Consider the following 18,964-nt stretch of genomic DNA (forward strand, 5'->3'; position numbering starts at 1 on the left):
ACTTGAGTTGTTGGAGGTGGAGGTGGAGGTAGAGGTGGAGACAGCGGTAGTTTGGAAGCGGGTTAAGGAATCAAGGTAGGTAGGAATGAATTCATTGTATTTGAGTGCATGTGCTTTCTCTATTGGGCGGTGGTGGTATCTGAGGAGGCTTACTCATCTCATCTCATATCATACCAAACGCCTTGCTTATAGTACTGATATTTATTCCTTTCTCAGACAAGTCCAATTCCAATTCCAAATGTGACACCACCTCCTTCCAGATTTAAAAATAATGAAAAAGATGTTGGACATGACCCGGTCAGACGCCGTAATACAATTGGTGATTCTCGTAATGAGACGGATGTAAACCTTGCGCTAAAAATATAGAATAGATCCCCCTTCTATATGGTTAATATTTGAATTTCAAAATGGACTCCAAGTGTGTCGGGCCTTAATGGGGGGCATCGGGATGGTGTGGTAAGGTTGTAGTGCTAGTAAGGATTCGAAACTTGGTGTGTATTCTACCGAATCTCTGGTATGTGGCGGGTAATTTATATTCTTCGTAACGTCATCAGACCCTTAGTTGGTGCGTTATATATCGTGGCTTCATGCGTGTAGTGCGGTGTTGTCATGTTGGTGGAGCTGACCCCAGTTCAGAGGAAACCAGATTCGGCCAAGACCCTATTATCCCACCAACTGTGTAAGCACATTTCTTTCCCTGACCAATAGACTTGCATTGCAAAGTGTTCTTCAATTTTCCCGCGGCTCTTCTTATAATATGAAGTTGCCATACGGAGAGGTTGGCTGCAGTCTAACATACCTCACAATCTTTTCGTCTTCTCTCTCACGTGGCTCTACCGCCAAACTCTTTTCATACATCTCATGCACGTCACCTGCAGCTTGCATATTGCTTAATATATACTCCTGCAGCTCTGGTACTGGCTGCAGGGGATATGGCACATTCTGGTATTGCTGGATATCACGAATGACTTCGGCCGTCTTGGCACGTTTGGCGAAGTTGATCAAGGACGATTTCTTGATGATAGAAGGAATACCGTCTTCGATGAATGTGAGATCCGTAAGATAGACACCTGATATATATAAGATTTAGTTGGGAGAGACAGGAGAAGAAACGTACCAAAAAAGGGAATGCATGGTGGATTGGCGAGATGTAAACTCTCTCTGTATTCACCAAAGTTCTTGGTACTGCCCATCAAGCGGCGCATGACCTCAAGAATTGTGAGTGCCTTTTGAGGAACTTGATCCCATGTCCTCTTCAAGCGATGTATTGGAGCTGTGCCAAGAGCAGAGATGATTGATGTGAGGGTAGAAAAATTGTTAAGTTGTCGACATTTCTGTTGATGATTAGAGGCTAGACTTTATATGTAGGAAAATACTCACATCAGCTACCTGCACGAAATGCTTGATCACGACCACACGCTTCTTGACATCCATCTGAGTCAAGATCATCTCAGCTACCCAATTCGTCAATTGATTCGAATGGAGGATGAGAGCCTTGACATTTGGTGCTGGCTCTGGATCATTCTCGCCAACCTTCTTCTGCCAGGTCTTATTCAGGCATTCTGTCGGTTTGATCTTGCCATATAACTTTGATTCAACGATCGTCAACTGGCGCGCGAATTCGGTAACATCAATATCCAGAAACTTGAGTTTCTTCATGTTTTTAGGCATAATCGGCTGAGGAGTAGATTGGCTCTGAGTCAAGACCAGGCGTTTTGCTGTTGGATCTTGTCCGCGTAATCGTTGTTCTAATACCGTCATCAATGGTCCGGACCCTGGGGTCTCAGTTGTTTTGACCGTATCTCGAGCAAATGTATAGACATCGCGTATCAAGGCCTTCGTATCATCGCTTTGGTCCTCCATCCAAAAGTTATCGAACCAACTCTTCAATATATTGACAACTCGAAATCTGATTGGCTTCTGCTTGCGGTCTCTCCATATCTCATAGTCCGACTTGGCCATTCCTTCAGGCGGTTGGATTTGGAAACGTTTTACTAAAAACTCAAATAGTTCCCGGGCAGATGTAAAAGAACGATATGTTAAAAGGAAGGTATTGTTGAAATTCGAATCCAGTTTATCGTGCCGTGTCAGTTGCTCAGCAAGCGCTAACAATGTCCCACCCTTTAGCTGAGGAGGTTGTGTCTTGGTATCGTATAAAATATCCTCTTCGTGTTCGAGCTTCAGGCAATCGGGTGTTTCATCCGACTGTGGATCCCTGCGAATAGGTTCTTCTCCAAAGAATTTCCTAACTTTGGAATGCTCCCCTTTTCGAAAGTTTGCAGTTGGGTCCCGGTCTCCTTCCGAGTATGAAGCTGACTGGGCAATGCCAGCTAACGCTGGTCTCAACACAGGGTTGAAGCGAGAGTCAGTTCTCTGATGGATGCGCTCATAAGACATACTTTCAATTCTTCTCGGATCTCGTTGGCGACTGTCCTCACGAGGTGGCAAGGTGCGACTCTCTTCCTTCTGTCGTCCCATCTGGATTTGTTCGCCCAGGAGTTGAAGTGAAAACCCAACATGTGATGAGTTGGTCTCGAGTTGTTTTGCGCAATGCCGAACATAATTCAGTCGGCCCTCCAGTGATTCCCCACGGACTTCGGCCCACTCATCTCCCAAAGGCCCTGCAACGGCTTGGCACCCCAGCACCAAGTCCGATATATTATCATACAAGTTTTGTTTATATGCCGCGAAGTCGACCAATTGCGGGTTCTGGAAGCTGTTTCCAAGAAATGATAGATTGATTGATTCGACGGCTGAAATCCAAGGCTTAGACATTTCCAAGACTTTTCGAGCGGCCGAACAGACATTATTTCCAATGATCTCATGTCTGTACGGAGAGACGATCTTTTCAGTGACGACAAGATGCTCCTCCAGTTTCCTTATACTCGAAATAAGCATTCGCTTCAGGTCGTCGAGTCGCTCCATCAAGTTGGCATCAAGCACAGCAGAAGGCTCAACGACTGCCTCATCTTCATCCAAGAAGTTCGAGGTTAATGGATCCCGAGACCCAAGGCCATTGTTTTGCCAGCTACCACCTGTGGTGCTTCCAATGACGAATCCAGGTAAAAGTCGTGGAATGTCTTCTCCTCGTTGTTGTCTTGCAACTTCGACATAACTAAACACTCCCTGTAGAACACCATCCGCTTCCTGGAGACACTTTTGATAAGATTCCGCATTTGGCCAGTCTGCCGCGGCAATATGCGAGGAGATGACCAATTTAGAAAACTTGGACATCATATCCCTGAAATGGGGATATAATGCCTTGTTTGTGGATATGATGGACGGCTGACCGGAGTGGTTGTCTGTTGTCCCTGATCCAGCAGCGAGTAGCAGGCGCAGATGATCTGAAATGTCCTCCGCCCGGCGCACATATTCTGATCGTTCACTATTGTTAATAGCCTCCCTGTACCGATCAACTGCCCGTTTCATATTCGCCACGAGTCTATTCCAAGTCAAAGGTGCAGCGGAGCCATCATCAAAGAACGACCGGGGTAATGTTGCAGCGTGAGGAGGCCCGAGTGAAGGGTTCGTGAAGGATGTTGTCGAAGGACCTATAATTGGCAATGATGTTACCATGGACAAATTCGGGTCAGCCCGAGACCGTCGTTGCGGGGAGAATTCATTGATCGAGTCCATGGAAGTAGCCGGAGAAATACCCTCAGAGCCAAAAGAGCGGCGCTTTCGAGGCTAGAATTCAAGTCAGTATCAAGGTGAATGCGATAAAGGAATTCATTGTTACCAAAGAGCCTCTGGACGCAAGCATGAGAGATTCTCCCTCCAACTCTGAAGCGGAGTTTCCATCAGACTCGTCATCCTCATCCTGCATGTAACCTCGTGCCATCATCTCTGGCGGCGGTCTCGTCTTCTCTGGGATATTGACATTCATTCGATTTCGTGGTCCATTCTCCGAGGCAGACGAAGGCGACTCGAGGGGTAGCTCCATGCTACTCTCGCCCGTTTCTGTGTTGAAATAGAATAGCCTTCCATCTGGTGTTGCTTGCGGGATCCAAAAATCTGCTCTCGTTCGTTTGTTATTGATCGTTCCTTCATTTGGTAGTTGCACCATATCGTCCAGTTCAGACTCTGCGTCCTCTTCTTCATATTGATCATCATATTCCTCGCCCTCGTCTTCCTCATCTTCCTCGTCATCCGTGTGTTCTCTTGACGATCCATTCTGCGGGTCTTCCACGCTGTCGTCTGGGTTTGCAATTACTTGACAATAGTTACTTGGGAACCAGCCTCGCACCCCATTGATAACGCCATCCCACCAACCACTTTCCAGCTGAGTGATGACTTCTATGACATCTCCTTCGTGAAAACTCAAGCTCGTCCTATCATCAGCCTCGTAGTCGTAAAGCGCCCGCACGTACTTGGACGGCTGCGGCGTGTTCCCTAGCAAACCGTTCATCACCGGTGGAGATCTGCGCCTGACGGCAGTTGAAGACCTTTGCGCGGCTGAAAAGCTCTCGTTGGGAGATGGATTGAAGTGTGCTTGTGATCGAGGCGGCGAAATGGTGTGTAGCAGATGTTGCTCGGTGTACAGTATGACAGGGTCGGCGGTTTGTCTGCTTTCGGAGGTATAGTTGTTGAATGATTGGGTATTCTGCTGCTGCTCAGGGAATATGCTGTTACTGGGGCGAATTGTCATAAGCATCGTGAGGATCGTTGACAACTGCAAGCTGCATCAATCAATCAATCCATGATTAAAGTCGCAACAGCAGTAGAAGCAGGGGTGTTCTTTTGTTTTTATGTCGCCGGTCCCGGGTGGTGACTTGAAGTGTATCGTATCGTATCAAATGTGGGATCGTCAAATGTATGGTATCGTATCGCCGCGTGGTGCTGTGATGGAGCGTGTGCGTGTATCGCTAGAGGGGTAGAGGTAAAAGAAACAGCCTCTGCTACTGTAGATTGGGGATTTCCTGGGGATCGAGTAGTGGTTACTGGGGTTCGGCGGGTAAATTAAAGCTCACTCGTTATTTCGATTCGTCGAGAAAGTTCAGTGCGTCTTGGGAGGTAGAGGAAAGCAACGGCAAGGCAAGGAAGGCAAGGCAAGCAAGCATGCAGTCTGCAAGTAACCTGGACCGTGGACCTGCGACCTTGGAGCTGCAACAGACAATATACTGCAAGAAGAAGCAGAATAATAATTAGCACCTTGTTTGGGAATCTATCTTATGATTCTGATCTGTGCCACCGGTACCCTTCAGAGAGAGCAGGGGAGTGCGAAGGCGGGAAAACAAATGAACAGGAGGGCCTGATGCGAGATGAGCTTGTTGTGGACGGACGGATTCTAAGGGTGAGGGGAGTTGTTTTTGGCGTTTTGAGGGCCGACTACTCGTATCTAGGTGCTAGGTGCGAGTAGGTATCTATCCGGCTTCTGCTTTGCGCGCAAGATCGCTTTCCTACCGCGCAAATGGATGGCTGGCGGCTTACTTCCTTCGAGTTCCGCGTGACAAATCGATATGTGAAGTGGTTTGTAGAAGCGATAGCAAGAGGTAGAAACCTGGCGGGGAGGGAGGAGGAGGAGAGACGGAAACAATCAATCAATCAACAACGTCGCCGTGCACTTGAGCCGTGAACCGCACAGAGCAGATTGCAGCTTGGGCGTATCTAAGAACGGGAAGACCGCCGCGAGGAAAAGTGTGGAATCACTGGAATGAACCCACTCCACTGCCCACTAGACTTATATGGGTTGGTGTACTTATTGTACGGCCAATTTACTGTTGACATGAATCCGATAAATTCATCTCCTCCGCCAGCTCTCTTCTGAGTCCGAGTCCTTGCAGATAATTGGTTTGTCGATGCTCTAAGAATACTCGTGTTGTGCTTTATAAAGCAAAGAATTGTATATCTGAACTTCAAATACGGTTCTGTGCAACTACAAATGCAGCTGAATTCCCTCCAGGCCCCCAGCTTCCCAGGTTTTTGAATTTCAGCTGACCCAAGGCCGAAGACTTGCAATTGCTCGTGTTCTGGCTACTTGTCGATCCCTCCTAATACATGCAATATCAGACTTGACCCATCAGTCATTGTGTCTCATGGGAATCTCTTTCGAGCAGCTCTTTTCAGCCTCCCGACTTGCCGGATCTGCCTGAACCCCAGGGGAAGATATCAAAAGTCTCGGGAATCTAAATGATTACTCTATTAACTTCAGACAGTATCTAAATTGTCACAGTGTAACCTTGAGCAGCTTTACTTTCTTTCCTTGACCCTTCCTTTCGTGTGGTGTGGTGCTGAACTGGATGTGTGTAGAGACTCCTATCCATCAACTCTGCTTGAGGACGACCAGCCAGACGAGATGTGACGACGTTTCAATCCCGCCACAAGTGTGCCGCCTGCATGGCGAGTGCAGCTGCCATTGCATGCCATGCAGTCGGGGAATTGTTGCTACTGGATATTCTCACAGTGGTATGAGAACGGCCGCTGAGATGCGACCACGGCTTGGAAGAACATTCTACGCCTTCCACATTACGATATCAGATCTGTGATAAGCACCACCATAATTATCATCATCATCATCATCATCATCATCATCCTGATCCTTCAAGGCATGGCATGGCTTTCAAGCATCTGTAACCCTACTCTGCCTGATTGCAGATCTGAAATCCGCGCTGGGAGAGGCCAGCTCGTGCGTGTGTCGTGGGAGACTCATGTACAGCCCTGAACGGGGAAAGCCTCTCGGTGTCAAAGTACAACGGGCACCCTCTCTCCGCATTCTAGAATCTGGAAAGCGTACCAAGTACCAACACACTGCATGAATAATCCTGACAATGATCGAAAGCGTTGAACCAAGCAGCTAAATCTGGCACCGAGATGAACGTGCAGGATTCTCAGGGGATGCAATCGATCACGTGAGAACACCTTCCTTTTTATATCTTCTTCCGGCTCTTAAATGCAGCACCACGGATCTGTTTCTGGACTTTCTTGCAGAGCTCCAGCCTATCGACGTAAAGACTTACGAGGAGCTGGTCATACACATGTCAGCGGCAACTGCACCTACCCCCTGAATAAGACGGCGGGCTGACCCGTTTCGGGAGGAAATGTACATGTTGTGCCTCATGTCTGCACATCGCGGGCCGAATCGGTCTCGTTCTATTTCGGCCCCACCAGATGCAAATTAATTGCTTCGCTTTGCAAACCACCAAAAGATGAAGACCGACCTCACCGTTGCTGGCTCAAGAAATTCTAAACCACCCCTCTACCCCACCCTGCAGGCTTATTCCCCCCACCTTCTCATCTCATCTCAAAGTCAGAAACGTTTTTTCCTAAGGCATGGCATGTACGGTTACAACTTACGGTAAGTATCCCATCCCCATCCCACGCAGCGGATAACGGCAGACGCCTCGGAATGCACGCTCGCTTCGCCTCGTGTCTGGAGTGACAGTAGTGTTGACCTATTTCCGTCCAAAAGCAGAGCAGCCAGCGCAACTGCGCGGGATGCATTGCAGCACTGCAAAGGTACCTAGGTACTTTACGAAGTAAAGCTACTCAGGAAGCTACCTAGGTACGGTACGGTACGGTATCGATAAGCAGCATACCGCTCGCTACATTTACGTTGTTGATAAGAAGGCGGTATGTGTAACTTCAATATTATAACCCCCGCCGTCCTCCCCACCGTATCGCACATCCAGGACGGGGGGTCTTGGAAAAGCTAGCTGCTGGGGTTCAGAACCCGAGAGGGTGATTAGCAGATGGTCGATTATACTTTGAAGGATTCTCAAGGAGTATCAACCTGCCTCTTTGGCCTATTCGTGATAAGGATCGTTCAAAAGGGAAGTTAGCCAAGCCAGCAAGCCGAGCAGGCATCAAAACGTGGGATGTCTAGCGAAAGAGCTTGCTACCCGGTCCGGTTTTAGGGTTTGATTCGGTTCCAAGCCCTCGGTTGGGGTTGGATAAATAAATTTAAATACTTCTAGAATACGGTTTGGAAGTTCGGTTTGAAGCTCGCATGGAGTTTCAGAGTTTCAAAGTTTCAAATCTATGATTGATTTAATGGCCATCCCTTCCCATCCATCATCTACATCCACTCCTTTTCAAAACGAGGCTTACTTACAACTACGATTTATAATTATATCCTCTTAATAATGAACGAGCAACCTCAACTCCAAACCTTTTCTCGCTCTCCTTACTCTTTTCTCTTCTCCTTTCTGTACTCCATCCTCTCCTCCATCCCTCCAAATCCCAAAATAACCTCCCACCTCCCATCTCCCACCCCTAAACCCGAGTAATGAACGAAATGACGAGGGGGCGCCGACGCCAAACATAGTAATAATCTAGAACTCCGATCCGGCACACCGAAGCCCCCCCCCCCCCCCCCCCAAAAATCCAGGATCCTCATCACCACGCAATCTAATCCAATTTAACTTGACCCATTGACTCAATTCCAATTCCCAAACCAAACCATTCCATTTCCCTGGTAGCGAATGAAGCCAAGACAAAGTCCAAGACCCAAGACTAAGGAAAGGGCCGCTCCTCCCTTCCCCCCCTACACTCCCACTAATTAACTGCCGGCAAGCCCAAGCCCAAGCCCAAGCCAGTCAAATCCATCCAGACCTCACTTTTCCAAAACTGCAGATCAAGATCGGAACTTATTTATGTAAAATAAGTCACTTCTGATTACTTAGTGGATGCGTAGAAAGACAAGTAGGCTCGCGGATGACAAGCCGGTGGGTCAACGTCAACTAAAGCAGAACCCAGCTGGCCGTTCTTGGGTCACAGCGGAAGGGCTTGATTGGATTGCGTGTGTTCCGGGGAGGTGGATGGGTATTTCGCTCGCTCCCGGATACCTCACTCTAGTCTCTGGATATAATATTAATAAATTTAATAATTGACTAATTTACTGTACTAGACTATAGTAGAAAAAGGAACCTTGGATCCCGTTCCCTCCCGTTCGTTGATTGAAACACTCCGTCAGTATTCCCCCCTTGAGTTTTTGGCACCCCTGGCTGGGGCGGGTTGGGTTGGGTTGGGTTAGGTTAGGTAAATTATTGTGGGATGGGATAGCTTGCGGCGTCGAACCTCGTGCTCTCCGTGGAGGGGTTTATGCCGAATAGAGGTTGATTGACCGGTCGGTTGATGCGCATCTGGATTCTGGAAGCATGCCGAGGGCTTCGATGAGGGGCAGAATGATAATGAAACGGTGAGTGAAGGAATAAAATAGTTTATAAATCTAATACGTGGGGTTGTTGACGGTGTTGATAAAAGTTATGAAGTATGCGTGCGAGTCGCGTTGGTATAGTGGAATATTGTATCATATCATAGAAAAGAGTTGTCTGGGAAAGAAAGGGTGGGATGGATGGACATTCGCAAACAGTCAGTCTTTCCGTGTTTATTTCTTTTTACAAGTTGACGGGAAGCTTTTTCTTCTGAGAACTGATTCATCGACAGGAGAGAGACATTTAAATATCAATCAATGCGTTTGAAGTTTCGTCCCTCCCTCATTTCTACTTCGTCTTCGTAATAAATATATGCCCCGCTATGATTCCTTCTTCTGCGGCGCGCATTGACGGTGGTTAGAAAACTCTTTCACTGCTTCCCTGGTCCCTGAAGGTGTGGAAGAATACGGAGCAATGCTTGCTTACCTTATATAAAACCCCCCATAAGAACTTCAACTTTCTGTGGAAAACAGAGCCGACTTGCAAGGTTGAAGCCAGCAGGGGTGAGAATAAATGGGTTCCGGGGAACGCTTCCTAGTCGATCAGCTAGGGCGCCCTTTCCATGTGTGACGGTGGGTCTTTTGTACCTGGCATACAGTACTAGCGCGCAAGACGAGGATCTTGGGACGGTTTTTTAATGAGGCGGACCACTTGGTTTTGATAGGGCTAATTGTACAGTACGGAGGTTTTTAAGTTTTGGGGAATCAGAAGGAGCGAAGAGGGAGGAGAGAGGAAAGGGGTAGGGTATTGAGGATAGGATAGGATGGGCACAAAGCAGCGAGAGATATGATCCTATTTGGGATGTATGCTGTACTGTATGCTTTCCGCGACGTGAAGAGGGGTGATGTTTTGGTGATGCAAGATCCAAGGTGCGTGTCACGCGTCTCAGAGGGGTTATGGTGTGGCCAATGGATTCGCGACCAATATGAAAAATGCTCTTGTGTTGCGATGAAGTCCTCGGTGCAAAAGCAGCGAGCGCGTCGTCGAACTGCAGTGCGGTCGGTGCATTAACAATAATCACCCATCCCAATAATGCATATAAATGCAGTGTTCCGAGCGGTGAGATGCAGATGCGTACGGAGTAAGCAACATCTCATCTTTTCTCTCGAGTCGGTATAAGCTGTTAGGCTTTGTCGCGAAGTTGAGGGGTCAATCAATGACCGCTCTTCTGCGGGCTTGTGACGAGCCTCGGTGGGCTTGGACACGACGACCCGGAGTAGCTCAAAAACACGTTGGAAGAGTCTACACCGCGATCGTGAAAAGCAAAAAGTACTTCCTAAAAAGGCGGATTTGAAGTTCTAATGCATGGTTAACAGCTCGGAGCGTGTCTGCATATTCCTTTTTAAGGCGGCGGATCCGGTAAGGTACAGTACAGTACAATGTTCTATCCAGATAAGTAATTTAGAAGCGGAATTCCAAGGCACACGTAAATTGACCAAGATACGTAGGAGGCTTGCTTCTGCGTAGCTTGTAACAGAGGTCCAGAAGATGTGGTGTTTGGTTCCTTGCAGAATGCTATTCATTGCGTTCATCCATACCGGTATGTACTGGTACTGGTATACCTTAGTATAGAATATAGAGTATAGAGTATAGAGTATAGGGGCCATAGGCATCCAGGCATCCAGGTACAACGCAACCCCTCTTTGCCCCCCAATCTGCTTGCCGTTTGAACGACGTTAGTTGGCGTGGGGGGCATTCTAGTCTCGCAGCCAACGGCACTGCTGAGTTGTCATCCACAGCCTCACTTGAGGACTTGGTCAAAATAAAATGCCTGTTCTATGGAGAGCGAGTGAGTCTAGTAGAGCCAAGGCCCACCTATACATTCTGCAGGTAAGAAAACAAATATATCCTCAAATAGCGGTGGAAGTAGCAGCAATAATATTCGTTCAACGCTGAATCTGGTCTAAATGTCCCAGAGACGGTGAGAGATGCTCCCAAGTCGCCAGTCGCAAGAAACACAAGCTTCAGCATGGTGAGGATGGCAGCAGTAGGATACAGTACTGTAGCGGAATGAGGGACGGCATTGCCGGGACAGTGGAGTAGTAATAACTCAGGTTCAGGGCTCCGTGAGTTCAGCAGTGTTGGCCAGCCCTGAGTTGAGAGCTCGAGCTTCTACAGTAAGCAGTACTTGGTACCTAGGTACGTACCTACCCCTGGATATAAATGGGTCTCTGTGGATTATTATTGGGGCATTAGAGGCCCCGAGCCATTGATTGATGAGTTGACTTGGTCCACTTTGAGCATAACACAGGCCAAAATACACGTGGATGCTGCTTTACCGTGCTGTACCGACCCGGTCGATCCCTGATTCCTTGCCCCGCTGTCTGTCCCTCCTCAGCCATCTCCCTTTTTCTTCCAGAATCCCGTGTGCCACTGCTCTCTGCCACACTCTGCCACTCACTCTGCCACTCCTCTACCCCCCCCCAATCTCTGCTCATCCACACCATTCGACTCGCTACCACTCACCTCCCTCCTAGTCTCCCCCTCCCCCCCCTACCCTTACCTACAGTAACCCACCTATCCGTACTGTCCCCACCACCACCACCACTTCACCCAACTTCACCCACCTGCCGCTCTTCCTCCCTCTCTCTCGTGTCCCTCCTTATTCTTTCCTTTTCCCCTCTCCTGGCGCTCTTTTTCAACCTTCCCCTCCATTCTCATCTCATCCCATCCATCAACAGTCATCTACGACTCTAATCATCCCATCGTCGACTTCCACCTGCACCACCCTTTGGCGACGCACATTCCGCCACCTAATACCCCAACCTTCCTCACTTGTCGAACGCGACTTGCGGCCTCATTCTTGCTCCAGGCGAGAATCTGTCCCCGTCGCGATACAGGCCTACTGCCACCATTATACCACAACACACATCGATGACAACAAGACAAAAACAAATGAACACTATATCCCAGCAGACCCAAGTCACACTTTAAATCCTACGCCCACGCTCGCGAACCAGACGATATTCAACCATCGGTCTGTGAAGGAAGGACAAGCAAGAAGCACTTGCAGTCAGAAAGAATCCCGTCAGAATGCCTGTCGCAAGCATGAGTGTCCTGCCCGCCGCGGCAGCGTCGTCCACCGCAAGGAAATCGTCGGTCGCGCCTGAGAAGAAGTACAAATGTCAGGTACGTACCTCATCTCCTGGTGGAAAGAGCTATTCTTCCCCTTACTCATCCACATATACTAACTTTTTAGTTCTGCAATCGTGCATTTAGCAGATCTGAGCATCGTAGCAGACATGAGAGATCACGTAAGTGCATTTTATTTATACTTTTTGGTGGTGGTGATTGACAGATACATTACGTGTTTGTCAATGACACTTCCCCTCTTTCCTCGGGTTGCGCCGGGGTAAAAGTTTGTTTCGCACCACCAACAATAATCATATCGGCGCAAACAAATCATTTCAATGCTAACATGCCACCGCAGATACCAAGGAGCGCCCTTTCAAGTGCATGAAGTGTAGAAGTACCTTCGTGCGACGCGATTTATTGCTTCGCCATGACCGAACTGTCCACGCGAAAGATGGAGGAATCCCTCTCCACAGCGATGTGAAGCGACGAGCAGGTCCCAAGACCAGTGCGATGTCTGGGCCTTCCAAGTCGGCCATACCCATTGATACCTCTGCACTCGAGCAGATCGAGGCGAGTAGCGATGGCATGGTTGATCTCGAGACTGCGGCAATGTTGATGACCGACCTCCACCACAAAGCAACTGCGGCAATGCGGAACGCAGGCGTTGGACCCTATGAGAACAGACCTGGAATGGCTTTCTCTCAGAACGGGACACCGCTTATGGAGCCATCCGTCACCTATCCTTCTGGAGCTATCTCGCTTCCTCAGGTGCAGTGGGATTCCTTCATGCCGCAGGCCGTAACGGAGCCCAAGTCTCACTCGATTAGCTCAACTGCTTCCGGTTCTCAGGAGTCACAAAGCTCGTTCACAAGTCGAAGCACAATGCAGCCCCATTCAAATCAGCTGCCGCCCATCCACAAATCGGCTTCAACTTACAACGGGCTTGTGCCTGCGTTGCAATCGATGATAGCCTCGTTGCCACCTTCGGGAACTGCCACCCCAAACCAACAGTCACCGACTCAACCCCGCAGCGGAGACCTGTCAACAAGGGCTCCTCAAATTCTGACTGATGATGAGCGAAATATCGTTCTAGACAACATCCGCAACAACGATAGCGAGCGTGCAATCCCCGAGAGCTTCCGTCTGCCGAACTTGACGTCGCTGAACAGGTATCTTTCAACATACTTCTCCCTGTTCCATCACCACCTGCCGTTCTTGCACCCATCTTCGTTCAAGCCAACTCAGATATCTTCCCCACTCTTGCTGGCAGTCCTGTCAATTGGTGCTCTGTACGCATTTGATCAAGATCAAGCTTATGTCCTCCACATTGGTTCCAAGGTCCTTGTCAACCAATTCTTGCAGAACAAGGAGAACTTCAGCTCCCGCAAGTGCCCACTGTGGACGATGCAAAGCTCGCTTCTCAACATGGTCTTCGCTAGCTGGAGCGGTGATCCAAAGGGCTTGGAATGGGCTTGCTCCATCAAGAGTCTTCTCGCAAACATGGTTGCTGGTAACCGTTACGAGCTCAAGCTTCGCTCTGAAGCTCGTGATGGTGCTCTGCCTAGCCGTGCTGAGTGGGTAGAGGACGAAGGTTGCCGACGTACTTACTATGCCGTGTACATCTTCTTTGGTCTCTTGACGATGACATACAATCACACACCTGCCATCAGCTTCAACGAGTTCGAAGACCTTGAACTCCCTTCAACTGAAGTGATGTGGAACCTCACCGTGGTCGACGAATCCACCTGGCCTGAGCAGCTCAAGACGTCACAAGCTGCCTCTTTCATGGAAGCCCACGACAACCTGTTCCAGGGTGAATCGTTACGCTACAGTGCCTTTGCTACTCGTGTTATGATCAACGCTCTCTTCCTTGAAGTTTGGTACCACAAGCGCAGCCCAGAAGCTCTCCAGGATGTTGTTACGGAATACAAGTTGCGCCTCGCACTGGAAACTTGGGAGAAATCACTTGATCTTTGTGATCCAGAGACGGTATCTGTACCTCTCAGTGCGCCTCACAAGGGTCATCCTCTGTTATTCAACGCCATGGCTATGTTCCGTAACGCTCGTGCTCGTCTTGAAGTTGATCTCAAGTCTATCCAAGAGGCATTAAGATACCACGACTCCTATGAGGTAGCTGCAGCAATGTCAAACGCAAGAGATAAAGTAAAGCGATCCAGTGAGATGATCAAGGTCATTCAAGAATGTTACAACTGCATTGAGACCGCTGCTGTACAAGGTATTCGTTGGGTCGCCCGAACCTCTGCTACCAACTGGAGTGTTGAGCATCCGCTCTGTGGCTTGGATCTCATGATCATTCTCAGCCTGTGGCTCTATCGTCTGGAACACGACGTAGACGAGCCTCCCACTGAAGAAGAAATGGCTATGTATCACAAGGTTGGAGCACTCTTTGTAGACGAACCCGAGGACTCAAAGCTCAGCTCCATCGTGGCTCGTATCTGGGGTAGTATGCTTGATGAAGTCGTCGTCTGGGGGTAAGTTATCCTACAAATTTGTCTGATCATTCGTACTAACTGTTCGTAGTATTACCAAACTCATGGGTGATTCCTTCCGACTCCACTCTCAAGCTCTTGTTGGCTACGAAGACGATATCGAAGCTTCCGATGTCTCTACACCCTCAATGATCTCTCAGGGTGCGGACGACAACGACGATAGCGTGTACTAAGACTGAAAATATTTGCTTTTAACGATTTCATGATTTCTTTTGTCCATCTCCTAATTTTTAGACTTTGATATCCCACTCTATTTCCTTAGTCTCCTTGCCAATACGTCGTGTTTCCTTTGTCGTCATCTTGCATATAGCGTTTACAGGAACTCGGGGCATCTATTCCTTCAAAAGGTCGTGGGCAACAATACGGGCTGGTCTGGTGGGGTCTGGTTGGCTTGGCTTGGCTGGGCAAATACTGGGCTCTCTATCTCTTTTCCTCTCATCTACAATCACACTATGCGTTTTAAAGCGCTCTAATCTCTCGCGCGTACACACAAAAGCTCATGGCTGGCCCACCGTTGTGTTGTTTCTGCCCTGTCCTTTTAGTAGCTGTCACTTTTTTTTTGGCTGTTCGGCTACGCTCGCATCATATTACCTTACTTAATACCTCTTGTACTCCTCTCATCAAATGATGCTCAGATACCTTGTTCGATATACAACCTGATTTTATTGCTTCGTTCTTACTGCTCGCGTTCCTTTGCGCGGAAATCATATTCTGATTCTTTCTTGTATCTATGTATATGCATTTGGTGGAGGAAGATGGAGAGATGGATTGAATTGAATTGAATTTGTGGCTGGTTAGGAGAGAAAAGGAGATATTTGGCTGGCAGAGCTTGCAGTGGGAGGGTAAATTGCCTGTCTGTCTGTATAGATAGCATCACATCAAAATTGTTTGCATCTCCACTCTGGGTCTTGATAACGAATGATAATAACAATGTGCCTGTGTGATTTTGATTCATTGCAAGCCACAAAGCCACGAAACCACTCACCCGCCCGTCCACTTCCATCCCGCTCTTAAATCCCGATCAAAACCCACGCGGAATTCCCTCTTCTACCCCCGGAACGCCACATCCCAAGACCGTTAGATGGACCAAGTAAGCAATCCTAATCTGGCGAGACCCCACTACAGTACATGTGTAGCTGAAAATACTTGTAGCTTCTTTTGATTGTTTGCCGTGTGTCTTGGGGGTCGGGATGGGATTGGGGAGGGAGAGAGGGGGGTTGAGAGTGAGAGTGGATTGGGTTTTTGGAAAAGGTAGGTAGGTGAGTGAGTGGATGGATGGATGGAGAGTTTGCTATTTATATTCTTGTGGGAGATTGGTATGTACGGGAGGGAGTATGGTTGGGGGTTTGAGAGGGTGAGTGAGTGTATGTGTGTGAGTGAGAGAGTATGTGGGTGTGGGGTGTGGGGTGTGGAGACTCGGCTGTGTTGTTTTGTTTTGAACTTGATGATGATGATGATGAGGGCGCTTGAGTATTTCGTTGTGGTGGGGGGGGAGGACGGAGGGATTGCTTGGATTTTGAGGTGTGTGCTGTTTGTTTCTTGAAGTGGAGGTGCTTTCTGTACCGTCGAATTACTGCTCGTACTTTGTTGATATATTTGAATATGAAGACGTGCATGTCTTTATTTAGAGGTTTATTTCAAGGGAAACCTGAGTGGAGTGGGTTTAAAAAGGACAGTCAGGATATTTGCTAGAAAATTGTTTGTTTTCGTTGGAGAAGCTGTTGTTTTGACTTGGCTAGATGAACATATCTTAAAGCTTCGGAAGGTGAATGGAATGGATGATGGAGGCCTCGAAGCTGAGACGCGCTGTTTTCTGACAACGGTACTGCTTTCCATGATTGTTCATTTGGGAGGTTGGCCTAGAAAGTACCTGATGCTATGACATCTAGATATATGGTTACTCAGTTCTGGATGGACACATACTATCTTCAGTCTAGAGCCGGGGTCAGCTTCACTCATAAAGTTGATCGAGGGAAGTTTCAGAAGCGTTATTATTCTCTATTCATAGCAGCAATTTTGTTTAACTTCTTTATTTGAAATCAAATCTCGTATTAATTCCTGTTGTACGGACAAAGCAATGTTATCTCTGTCCTTTCTCAACTTGCCTAGATTTGGGTGTTTTCTCCCCAGCGCTCCTTCCTGAACTCGCGACTTCATTCACATTTCCTTGGGTCCCAGCACAGCATTTCTTCCTTCCTTCCTCAAATTCTATACGAGTCATCATAAACGCGCCAAATCAGTTACATTCCACCACCACGAATCATTCGTTCTTGTGCGCAAACTCCACACGTACATTTTTCAACTGGCTGGCGTACTACGTCTCACCACCAACGCCAGGAGATGAGCGTAGGATACATCGATTGACGAAGTGAGGACTTAATTGGGCCGGTATTAGGTGTTTATAAATTCAAGGTACGCGCTCTTGTATAACTTGGCAACATTCACCTGCTTAGTCGCTGACTCTCGAGTTTTGCCAGATCAACAATCACAGGGAGTCAGCCAGCAACAATCCGGATCCATTCAGACATATAACTATCCTAGACCCGCTCATCGGCAGTGAGAAGCATCAACGAATCTCTTAATAAGATGCCTCCAATAATCAATATCCTTCTCTTCATAATCAGCTGGTTGGTCGCGCCATCTGCAGGGAACTGTGAATGCGGCTACACTGCTGCTATTGGTTCCTCCAGTTTACAGACATCGAGTTTTCTCTTCACCGACATCATTGAGAGCGACTTCCTTCACATTGCGAATATTTCTCTTGACACCGATTGGAGGCGGCAGAATTTTACCGTCACTCCTGAAGCGGGACGTGGTCCATATGGTACGTGTCATACCTTCCACCATTCTTTCTTCTCACTACCGACGCTTGATGCATGGCTGACTCTTGGAAATCCTAGGGATGAACTTCACTGTCAACAACGTCTTCTCGAATTCAATACCTGATCTTAACAACTGGACCGGCCCTGGCATCCTTGGTGGCGATGCGGGTTTACAGTTCACTGTTGATGCTGGCGTTCCTACGGATGGCTATGTCAAGGTTTCAGAGCTGGACTCGTCTCGGACTGATTTGTTATGGGGTACATATCGAGCTTCAATGAAATTGAGCCTGACCCCTGGAACATGCGCTGCTTTCTTCTGGGTAAGCTTTACCCCTTCCAAAGTATAGACTCAACATACATTGCTTGCACTAATCACCCATAGTACTTCAATGACAGCCAGGAAATCGACATGGAGTTTCTATCATCCCAATTTGTTATCGAGAATAACACCTATCCAGTCAACCTTGTACTACAGTCTGAGCAATCCGTTCAAGCAGGCTTCGACGCAACTGGGTCCCCAAACTTCAAACTTGTCAATCTGCCATTCAACCCCACTTCAGGATATCATGAATACCGGTTCGACTTTGTGCCTGGGAAGGCCATCTTCTTGGCTGATGGCCAGGAGCTGGCTACGATGAATACCTTAGCAGTTCCCACACAGCCAGGACATCTCATCTTGACAAATTGGAGCAATGGAAATAACAAATGGTCTTTCGGTCCGCCTCCTGAAGATTCGGTTATATCTGTTGCGTACGTCAAAGCTTACTTCAACTCGTCTTTGAGCGAGCGTCAGTCAGCTTGGGCCACACGATGCAAAGGATCTATTTCCCCTGATGCTATTTGTGCTATACCTGATATGGAACTTCCCCCATATCCAGCTGCTCCAGCTTCTTCCGGCACAATTGAGACACCTGCCACCTTTTTCTTCAGCGATCAAAAGAATATGACTGACAACCAAACCGTTTATCATAAGAGCAAGGGTACAACGGCTGCTTTGGGTGTTTTCCAACAGACACTTGCAATGTTGATCATAATTACTTTCGTTATTACCATTCTCCTTTGAGATGAGTGCTAGACTGTCAAGATGGATGTCTGTTCAGGGGTTTGCTATGTGCTTAATGCAGGGTTGATGTTTGTTCCCTAGTCTATGTAAAGAGACTGACCTCTCATGATACGGAGTATATCTTGCTATGCGCAAATTGAAAGGAATTGCTTGGGCCACTTCGGTTGATTGATTGACTGATTGATTTGCATGAGTGTTTCTTGTGCATCAAAGAGAACTAGACTTCTGTGATTGTTATGAGTCTGATGAGGATGGTTTAAGTGAATTGTTTCTGGGTGAATGCGGGAATGTGCAAACGCAGGACAATTGAATGAGGTTGCGAGATCTTCGCGTCAAGCTATA

At 47.9% G+C, this 18,964-nt stretch overlaps 3 protein-coding genes across 3 annotated transcripts; 2 read left to right on the plus strand and 1 right to left on the minus strand.

Moving 5' to 3' along the window:
- Positions 1–632: 632 nt before the first annotated feature.
- CDC25 (Cell division control protein) lies at positions 633–4,654 on the minus strand (the record flags this gene model as incomplete). Its single annotated transcript, XM_031154026.1, has 5 exons — positions 633–660; positions 800–1,070; positions 1,118–1,334; positions 1,381–3,687; positions 3,740–4,654. The coding sequence occupies 5 exons, from the start codon at positions 4,652–4,654 to the stop codon at positions 633–635; spliced, it is 3,738 nt and encodes a 1,245-aa protein (XP_031001109.1).
- A 7,531-nt stretch (positions 4,655–12,185) lies between these two features.
- Positions 12,186–14,910, plus strand: TRY5 (Transcriptional regulator of form adherence; the record flags this gene model as incomplete). Its single annotated transcript, XM_031154027.1, has 4 exons — positions 12,186–12,281; positions 12,352–12,406; positions 12,583–14,719; positions 14,769–14,910. The coding sequence occupies 4 exons, from the start codon at positions 12,186–12,188 to the stop codon at positions 14,908–14,910; spliced, it is 2,430 nt and encodes an 809-aa protein (XP_031001110.1).
- A 2,413-nt stretch (positions 14,911–17,323) lies between these two features.
- On the plus strand, positions 17,324–18,622 carry LHYA1_G009124 (uncharacterized protein; the record flags this gene model as incomplete). The annotated part of the gene is made up of 3 exons (XM_031154028.1): positions 17,324–17,561; positions 17,638–17,879; positions 17,942–18,622. 3 exons carry the CDS (start codon positions 17,324–17,326, stop codon positions 18,620–18,622), a joined length of 1,161 nt encoding a protein of 386 aa, XP_031001108.1.
- Positions 18,623–18,964: the final 342 nt, after the last annotated feature.

Source organism: Lachnellula hyalina (genome assembly GCF_007821495.1).
Source record: "Lachnellula hyalina strain CBS 185.66 chromosome Unknown contig00288, whole genome shotgun sequence".
Taxonomy (NCBI): Eukaryota; Fungi; Ascomycota; class Leotiomycetes; order Helotiales; family Lachnaceae; genus Lachnellula; species Lachnellula hyalina.